At 51.2% G+C, this 10364-nt stretch overlaps 1 protein-coding gene across 2 annotated transcripts in view; it reads right to left on the bottom strand.

Moving 5' to 3' along the window:
- Positions 1 to 9929, bottom strand: part of SEC24A (SEC24 homolog A, COPII coat complex component) — a 64404-nt gene extending 54475 nt beyond the window's left edge. For both annotated transcript variants that reach the window (XM_070414982.1, XM_070414981.1), the window contains exon 1: positions 9530 to 9929. In XM_070414982.1, coding sequence (XP_070271083.1) covers positions 9530 to 9626 — 97 coding nt within the window. In that variant the 5' untranslated portion in view covers positions 9627 to 9929. The remainder of the gene's footprint in view (positions 1 to 9529) is intronic.
- Between the last annotated feature and the right edge of the window lie 435 nt (positions 9930 to 10364).

The raw sequence follows: 10364 nt of genomic DNA on the forward strand, positions 1-10364 counted from the left end.
TAGCTGATAATATTGTGCAAAAATCCACAGAAAATTTTACCAAAAAAAAGTTGGAAGTAAGCTCTAATCTTACAATGCATAAGTCAGTATCTGTTTAGTGACCTAAATTACAAAATACCTAAATCTAAAACTTTCAAACAATAAAACTGGTAACTCTTAAAATGTGCTAGACACCATGTGGGGAGCTGGAGAGAGGATGATGTATAAAACAGATATTCTTGCCCTTATATGTTTTACAGTCTAGAGGCAAATCAGTATTATTTAATAAAATTACATGCCGAAACCGGTTTGGCTCAGTGGATAGAGCGTCGGCCTGCGGACTGAAAGGTCCCAGGTTCGATTCCGGTCAAGTGCATGTACCTAGGTTGTGGGCACATCCCCAGAAGATGCGCAAGAGGCAGCTGATCGATGTTTCTCTCTCATCGATGTTTCTAACTCTCTATCTCTCTCCCTTCCTCTCTGTAAAAAATCAATAAAATATATTTTAAAAAAAAATTACAATATAATGGAAAGCTGGGTGGGAGAGAGGTTTGAGAATATTCTTCTCACCCTTAATCTATATGGGAAAAAGTGAATATTACATAAATATTACCAAAATAAATTTAATAAAGCTGCAATTTCTAACTGCTTTGGCAAAGGGATTCAAAGTCAAAATAAAGCAGTTAATTAACAGTGGGAATCATGATCTGCCTTTAGCCTTATTACATGTTAATCAGATGAAGATCTGCCAGTTTAAGTAGTCTTACAGTTTCACTATCAATTCTTGCAAAGGAAATACGTATACACAAATCTACACTGAAACTTAGAAAAACATATCTCAACAATTTTACATTGTAATGCAACAACTGACCATAGAAAGGTCTCCATTTGTGAGGAATTCTATAATTTAATGATACCACACAATACGAAAGAAATTATAGAAAAATGAAAAAGGTGATTATACTGGTCCCCCTTATTCAGTTTCGATTTCTGTAGTTTCAGGTACCTCCGGTCAACCGCGATCCAAAAATATTAAATGGAAAATTCCAGAAATAAACAATTCATAAGTTTTATATTGTGTACTATTCTGAGTAACTCATTTTATTTTATGTAAACATTGTATCATCTTGCATCATCATAGAAAGGGTTTGAGAGAGACCATATTTATGTAACTTATTACAGTATGTTGTTTAATTGTTCTACTTTATTACTTGTTAACCTCTTACTGTGCCTAATTTATAAATTAAACTTTATCATAGGTACATATATATAAGAAAAAACATGGCCTATACAGGTTTCAGTACTATCCAGCTTCAGGCATCCAATGGAACGTATCTCCCATAGATAAGGGGGACTACTTTATTTGGGATTTTTTATTATAGTTTAAAAATATCTGAAGATCCAACTGAACTATGATATGTAATATAAGCAAGCTACATTAAATCTAAGCTTAAGAGCATTCAATAGCATTTTTGTTGTTTTGATTTTTAGAGAGAGAGGGGGTGGGATGGGAGAGTGGGAGAGAGAGAGAGAGAGAGAGAGAGAGAGAGAGAAACATGGACATGAAAGAGAAACTGATCAGTTGCCTTCCATACTCGCTCCGATCAGGGATGGAACCTGCAACCTAGGTATGTGGCCTGACAGGGAATCAAACCCACAACCTTTTGGTGTATGGAGACAATGTTCCAACCAATTGAGCCACCTGACCAGGGCTCTATGAATATTTAAGCAGCAATAACTGCCTTGAAAGAATTAACCAAAATAAAATTACATTCCAGCACTGAACTATGTTTTCAACTTCTAGAGAAATAACCTCCTCTCTAATTCTCCACCATATCCATACTCTCTTTATTATTAGTGGGATGCACAAAAAATGAATCCAATATAGGACATTAGCTATTTTACTGGGACTACCTCTACAAAAAGAACTTTAGAAATGAGGTTTATAAAAAGACTGTCAATTATATATTTTAAAAGGTTTGTATTTATGCAGTTCTATGATTTCATTCCATATGTGAATCCCCACTTGGCTCTAGGGAACCTGTAGGTACAAGGAGGGGACTGTACCTTGGGTTCCATTTCCCCAAGGACAGGACTTAGAAGGCATGCAACAAATGTCTGTTGGACTGGATCAAATCAACATAATGACAACATCTCCAAAACAGCATATCACAGTGGCTAAATTCCTTTGACATTTCAAAATTAACAAAACTATACTTTCATATAAGCTTACAAGCACATTGGTAGGATTTGCCATTTATGTATTTATTTAATACTAGAGGCCTGGTGCACAAAATTTGTGCACTGAGTGTGGGGGGTGGGGGTGGGGGGGAGGCCCTCAATCCCAATTTTGAGAGAGCATAGGCCAGGCCAAGGGACCTCACCAGTGCATGATCGGGCCGGGGAGGGACGCGGGAGGTTGGCCAGCCTGGGCGGGATGGTGGGAGGGCTCTAGGGTATGTCCGGCCCATCGCCCTCAGTCTTCATCAGCCAGATCCCAGCAGCAAGCTAACCTATCAGTTGGAGTGTCTTCTCCCTGGTGGTCAGTGCACGTCATAGCGACTGGTCAACCGGTCAACGGTCTCCCCCCTGGTGGTCAGTGCAGGTCATAGCAAGTGGTTGAGTGGCTTTGGCATATCATTAACATATTACGCTTTGATTGGTTGAATGGACAGGATGACCTGACACTTAGCATATAGTGGGGCCTTGACTTACGAGTTTAATTCGTTCCGTGACAGAGCTCATAACTCAAATCACTCACATGTCAAATCAAAAGTGAACGAGTGAGACACGTGATGCTGGGCTGATGTTGTGTCGTTTACTGTGACGTTCGCTGCGCCAACTAGCGGTGGGGTATCTGAAGCTGGCTCATAACCCGAATTTTAGCTCGAAACTCAAAGCAAAAAATCGGAGGAGAACCAAGATGGCGGCGTAGGGAGCGGACCTGTGTGTGCTGCTCTCTCACAGCATCATTGAAACTATCAACTATGAAGTAAACAACCGCCACTCAGAACCATGGGGAAGTTGGCCCAGTGGGAGATCTACAACTGGAGGAAAAGAAAGAAGCGCAGTGAGACTGAGTGGGAGCTACGGAGGCACCAAAACCAGAGGTACGCAGTCACACGCCACGCGGGCTGCAAATGGATTCTCGGTTTTTTACGAACCCTCGAATCCTCTGGGCTTGCTCGGGGCGGGTCTCTGAGGCCCCAGATCCCACAGGGAGAGGCGGCCACGGCCTTGCAGTGGTCGGAGAGCGAGGGAAGCTCTGATACGCGGCTGCTCGCCGGCACCGGCACCGAGGGACAAGAAGTCCTGGTGTCCCGGGGAGGCAAGGGGCGCGGAGACTCCGCCATCGCTATTTCCTCCACGCTGGCGACTCCCTGTGACCCCGCCCTACCCTCAGGGCTGTGCCAGAGGCACAAGAGGGAATGACTGTGCTTTTACAAACTCTCAAATCCACTGAGCTGGTTCGGGCGGGTCTCTGAGGCCCCAGGCCCCAAGGCGAGAGACGGCACGGCCTTCCAGCGGTCAGGAAGCGAGGGAGGCTCTGGCGCTCGGCTGCTCGCCGGCACTGGGGGACACAAAGTCCTGGAGTCCTGGATAGGCAAGGGGCCGCTGAGTCTCCGCCCCGGCGACTCCCTGTGACCCCGCCCTACGCAATTTACATTCCCATCTGGGCTGTGCCAGACCCACAAGTAGAAGCGCCTTTTCTTCTGCAAACTTTCAAATCCACTGAGCTGGTTCAGGCGGGATCATGAAGCACCAGACCCTACGGGGAGAGGCAGCACGGCCTTGCAGCCATCAGAAAGCGAGGGAGACTCTGTTGCACAGCTGCTCGCTGGCACTGGGGGACACAAAGCCCTGGCAGAGAGTCAAGGGGCCGCGGAGACTCAGCCAGTGCTATTTGCTCCGCCATGGCGACTCCCTGAGTCTCAGCCTTAATCAATTTACATCCCCATCCAAGCTGTGCCAGGTGCACAAAAAGACCCACCTGCGCTTTTGCAGCCTATCCCAACAAATTGCAGACTTCAACTGCTCGCAGCCATGAGAGACACACTCAAGAAGCAGACCCAGGAGAACCAGGATGGCGGCATAAGGAAGAGACCTGTGCGTGCTACCTCACACAACAACATCGAAACTACCAAATATCAGACAAACACCTATCATACAGAACCATGGGAAAGTTGGCCCAGTGGAAGCTCTACAACTGGAAGGAGAGAAAGAACATTGAGACTGAGTAGGATGTGACACCAAGTACAGAGCCCAACCCAACAAACTGCAGATTTCAACTCCTCGCATAGAAAGAAGCGCATAGAGACTGAGTAGGATGTGCTGAAGCACCAAGTACAGAGCCCATCCCAGCAGGCTGCAGATTTCAGCTCCTTGCATCTGGGAGGGACGCAATCGGGGGGCAGAGTCGGGTCCGGGGCCGGCCAGGGCTGGGCCTGACTCGGCCGGCACTGTGGAACTGCTGTACCAGCAAGCGCACAGACATGCCCACTGGTCCCAGTCTCTGGTGGGGCACTGCGGGACAGCAGACAGGCAGTCTGTGCACTTGGTGGAGGGCAGGAGCGCTGGATGTGCAACCACCAGGAATGCCTGGAGATTTTGTCTAGTGGGGAGCCGCCGGCAGGGGACAGAGGGCCAAACATCCTGTTTCCCCGGTAAGGCTGGGATGGCCCCGGTGAGGTTGAAACGGTCCCGGTGTGGTAGGGACGACCCCGGTCAGGTCGAAACGGCCCCGGTGTGGTAGGGACAACCCCGGCGAGGTTGAAACAGCCCCCGTGAGGTAGGGACGACCCCAGTCAGGTCGAAACGGCCCTGGTGTGGTAGGGACAACCCCGGTGAGGTTGAAACGGCCCCCGTGAGGTAGGGACGACCCCAGTCAGGTCGAAACGGCCCCGGTGTGGTAGGGACGACCCCGGTGAGGTTGAAACAGCCCCCGTGAGGTAGGGACGACCCCAGTCAGGTCGAAACGGCCCCGGTGTGGTAGGGACGACCCCGGTGAGGTTGAAACAGCCCCCGTGAGGTAGGGACGACCCCAGTCAGGTCGAAACGGCCCCGGTGTGGTAGGGACGACCCCAGTGAGGTTGAAACAGCCCCCGTGAGGTTGGGACGACCCCAGTCAGGTCAAAACGGCCCCGGCGTGGTAGGGACAACCCCGGTCAGGTTGAAACGGCCCCGGTGTGGTAGGGACAACCCCGGTCAGGTTGAAACAGCCCCGGTGTGGTAGGGACAACCCCGGTGAGGTTGAAACGGCCCCCGTGAGGTAGGGACGACCCCAGTCAGGTCGAAACGGCCCCGGCGTGGTAGGGACAACCCCGGTCAGGTTGTAACGGCCCCCGTGAGGTAGGGACGACCCCAGTCAGGTCGAAACGGCCCCGGTGTGGTAGGGACGACCCCAGTGAGGTTGAAACAGCCCCCGTGAGGTAGGGACGACCCCAGTCAGGTCGAAACGGCCCCGGTGTGGTAGGGACGACCCCGGTGAGGTTGAAACAGCCCCCGTGAGGTAGGGACGACCCCAGTCAGGTCGAAAAGGCCCCGGCGTGGTAGGGACAACCCCGGTCAGGTTGAAACGGCCCCCGTGAGGTAGGGACGACCCCAGTCAGGTCGAAACGGCCCCGGCGTGGTAGGGACAACCCCGGTCAGGTTGAAACGGCCCCCGTGAGGTAGGGACGACCCCGGTGAGGTTGAAACAGCCCCCGTGAGGTAGGGACGACCCCAGTCAGGTCGAAACGGCCCCGGTGTGGTAGGGACGACCCCGGTGAGGTTGAATCAGCCCCCGTGAGGTAGGGACGACCCCAGTCAGGTCGAAACGGCCCCGGTGTGTTAGGGACGACCCCGGTGAGGTTGAAACAGCCCCCGTGAGGTAGGGACGACCCCAGTCAGGTCGAAACGGCCCCGGCGTGGTAGGGACAACCCCGGTCAGGTTGAAACGGCCCCCGTGAGGTAGGGACGACCCCAGTCAGGTCGAAACGGCCCCGGCGTGGTAGGGACAACCCCGGTCAGGTTGAAACGGCCCCCGTGAGGTAGGGACGACCCCGGTGAGGTTGAAACAGCCCCCGTGAGGTAGGGACGACCCCAGTCAGGTCGAAACGGCCCCGGCGTGGTAGGGACAACCCCGGTCAGGTTGAAACGGCCCCCGTGAGGTAGGGACGACCCCAGTCAGGTCGAAACGGCCCCGGCGTGGTAGGGACAACCCCGGTCAGGTTGAAACGGCCCCCGTGAGGTAGGGACGACCCCAGTCAGGTCGAAACGGCCCCGGTGTGGTAGGGACGACCCCGGTGAGGTTGAAACAGCCCCCGTGAGGTAGGGACGACCCCAGTCAGGTCGAAACGGCCCCGGCGTGGTAGGGACAACCCCGGTCAGGTTGAAACGGCCCCCGTGAGGTAGGGACGACCCCAGTCAGGTCGAAACGGCCCCGGCGTGGTAGGGACAACCCCGGTCAGGTCGAAACGGCCCCCGTGAGGTAGGGACGACCCCGGTGAGGTTGAAACAGCCCCCGTGAGGTAGGGACGACCCCAGTCAGGTCGAAACGGCCCCGGCGTGGTAGGGACAACCCCGGTCAGGTTGAAACGGCCCCCGTGAGGTAGGGACGACCCCAGTCAGGTCGAAACGCCCCCGGTGTGGTAGGGACAACTCCGGTCAGGTTGAAACAGCCCCGGTGTGGTAGGGACAACCCTGGTGAGGTTGAATCGGCCCCCGTGAGGTAGGGACGACCCCAGTCAGGTCGAAACGGCCCCGGCGTGGTAGGGACAACCCCGGTCAGGTTGAAACGGCCCCCGTGAGGTAGGGACGACCCCGGTGAGGTTGAAACAGCCCCCGTGAGGTAGGGACGACCCCAGTCAGGTCGAAACGGCCCCGGCGTGGTAGGGACGACCCCGGTGAGGTTGAAACGGCCCCCGTGAGGTAGGGACGACCCCGGTGAGGTTGAAATGGCCCTGGTGAGGCTCAGACGGCCCTGGTGAGGTTGAGACTACTCCAGTGAGGTTGGGACAAATAAAGGGGACCAGTATGGACTGATGAACAGGTGTAGATACAGAAGCAGAGCAACATTGAACAGAATGTTAAACTACAATGGGGAGCCTGGGGAGGGTTGGGGGGGGGATTAAGAGACCAACTGAAGGACTTATATGCATGCATATAAGATTAACCAATGGACACAAGACACGGGGCGGGGGGGGGGGGGGCGGGGGGTAGGGGCTGGGGGAATGTCATGGGGGGGAAAAAGGAGACATATGTAATACTCTTTGTAATACTTTAAGAAATAAAAATTATTAAAAAAAAAAAATAATAAAATAAATAAAGCTTGAAAATTTCTAAAAAAAAAAAAAAGAATAAGCCAAATAAAAAAAAAAAAAAAAAAAAAAAAAAAAAAAAAAAAACAAAGCAAAAAATCGGCCGAGAGACGGCTCGTATCTCGAAAAACTTGTTAGTAGGGACACTCGTAAGTCAAGACCCCATTGTATTAGGCTTTTATTATACAGGAGGATATTTATTTTATTTAAAAATTTTTTATTTATTGATTTTTAAAAAGAGAAGGGAGAGCCCTAGCCGGTTTGGCTCAGTGGATGGAGCATCTGCCTGCGGACTGAAGGGTCCCAGGTTCAATTCTGGCCAAGGTCACATGCCTGGGTTGCAGGCTTGATCCCCAGTAGGGGGCATTCAGGAGGCAGCCGATCAATGATTCTCTCTCATCATTGATGTTTCTATCTCTCTATCCCTCTCTCTTCCTCTCTGAAATCAATAAAAATATATTAGAAAAAAAAAGAGAGAAGGGAGAGATAGAGCAGTGGTCGGCAAACTGCGGCTCGCAAGCCACATGAGGCTCTTTGGCCCCTTGAGTGTGGCTCTTCCACAAAATACCACGTGCAGGCGCGCATGTACAGTGCGATTGAAACTTTGTGGCCCATGCACAGAAGTTGGTATTTTGTGGAAGAACCACACTCAATGGGCCAAAGAGCCGCATGTGGCTCGTGAGCCGCAGTTTGCCGATCACTGAGATAGAGGAACATCGATTTGTTGTTCCACTTATTCATGCATTCATTATTGATTCTTGTATGTGCCCTGAGCGAGGATTGAACCCAAAACCCTGGAATATCAGAACCACACTCTAACCAACTGAGCTACCAGGGCAGGGCAATTTTATATGAGTTTTAAATGGTAAATTCAGCCCTGGCTGGGTAGCTCAGTTGGCTTGAGAGTGGTCCCCATATGCCAAGGTCGTGGGTTCAATCCTCAGGGCACATACATGAAGCAACTAATGAATGCATGAATAGGAGGAAAACAAATCGATGTTTCTCTCTCCCTTCCTCTCTCTAAAATCAAAAAATTAAAAAAATTTAAAGCTCATGAAAAATTGAAATTTATAGATAAGAAAAAGCCATAGCCATATGACATCTTGTTTAAGTGTTTATCGCTTAAAGTAAATTTCTTTAAATGATTTCATCCACAGCGTAAACGTCAGTAAATAGTTTAAAATAAATGTAATTCACACAATGTTACCATAAATTTGAGAAAGAACAATTGATTCGATTAAACACCATTTCAGTGCTTACCCCCACTTACTCTTGCTTCTGCCCACTCACAGACATTTTTAAAAGTCTTTTAGAGCTTTCTTTGTAAAAAAAAAAAAGACAATAGTCTTCTCTAAAAATAATGTAAATTAGCTATTTTAGTCATTGCCTATATTCTCGAACTTCACAGAAATTTTAGATTCCAATGGAAATCTCAGTATTTTAGTATTATTCTGGCTTTGTTTCCATGAACCAAAGATATGTAGGTAAATTGGTAACTTGGCAATCTATCTTTATTATAACCATCATAATAAAAATCACAACGCAGTACAATTTTTAAAATCCTATAAGAGGTTAAAAAAAATCGTAAAATACTCTCACACCAAATGACAAATTATAGTCTCACATGCACACTCTCATCAGCGGTTCAGAGCTGTGCCCGACCACTTTCCAAGGGATGTAGAGACCTCTGGAAATCAAATAGGAAATCCTCCCCTCGGGTTCTGCCAAAGCCTCAAAACCGAACAGGTGGCCTAAGCAGAATTCGAGGAAGGTTCTGGGAAAGATGAACTGGCAATAAAGGGATCTCGGGGAAGTACGATCACTCATTAATCTCCACAAATTCCGACTGAGTATGGCCCCCATCCCACCGCAGGCCCTGCAGGAGCGAAATGAATCAGACTCCGAATCTGCTCTCTATAAGACGGGTGGGGTGGCACAGAAACAACTATGAGCTTTATATGCGAGTTTTGAGGTCTGGACAGAATCTAGTTTTCACCCAGGTTTACACGTGCTCGTGAACTGTTTCCTGGACAAATGAATAAACAAACAACCATAAAACACTACGACGAGCCAGGAGTAGCGGGTGCATATTCGCCGCTGTCTCCGTGGCCCAGCCGCCCACCGCCACCGGCTTCAGACCCAGGTCGGGATGTCACCTCCCCTCTTCTCGCCTCAGGCGGCGGCAGCAACCAAAGTTCAGCGGGAGCCCGGGCCCAGGCTGCGCCCTCCCTGCGCCCCCGAGTGGCACCTACCGTTGGTATAGGAAGACCCCGAGGCCGAGGCGGCCCCATTCTGGGCCTGGGGGCCGGTTAGGGAGCCGCCGGAGGCCGGTATCCCCGGCTGGGACATGACGACGGTGGTTATCCGGGTTGGAAGGGGCTGGTCGCGATAAGCGACAGCGCCGAGCGAAGAGATGAAAGGCGACTACTGGAAGCGAAGGGAAAGAACGACTGTGGACAGAGGGCGGGGAGGAGAGAGGGAGGCGCATCAAGCCCTAGGCCCGGCGCCACATTCTCCCCAGCCCACCGGCGGCCACGACTTGGCCTGGGAGCTGAGGGTAGGTAGTCACGTCGGTGGGGCCGGGAACGCGGTGCTGGAAGGAGGCAGCCAAGCCCGGAGAGAAGAGAGGCCCTTGCCGGAAGTGTCAGCCGCCGGCCGCGCAGGCGCAATGGGGACACGTGGCACTTCCGGCTCCGGGCTGGCGACTGCCGCCGCAGTCGTTGCTCTCCCGGCGGGGCTGCCCGGAGGCCAGCTGACAGCCCCGGGTGTCCCGGCCCTAAGGACCGTGTTCGGCCTGGCCTGCCACGTCACTGACTCTCACCACCGGCCGGAAGTGGCGTGTGTCACCGGTACGGAAATCCCCGCCGTCGTAAACGTCACCTCGCCGGCGGGGCCGGGATCTTAGCGCAATCAGGGTTTCACTGGCCGCTTTCGGGAAATGGGACTGACAGTTCCTGTCCCCGGTTTTTTTGTGAAGGTTACCTGAGACTACAGACGTCATCATCCTCTATTGAGACTATATGTCTGGTAGCTGGAGTAATGTTCATTGCAGTATTTCATTGTATTGCAGGTGTAAATTGTAAGAAC

This window comes from Myotis yumanensis, unplaced genomic scaffold (genome assembly GCF_028538775.1).
Source record: "Myotis yumanensis isolate MYYU_CA2020_CCGP unplaced genomic scaffold, mMyoYum1.0.hap1 SCAF_5, whole genome shotgun sequence".
NCBI classification, from domain to species: domain Eukaryota; kingdom Metazoa; phylum Chordata; class Mammalia; order Chiroptera; family Vespertilionidae; genus Myotis; species Myotis yumanensis.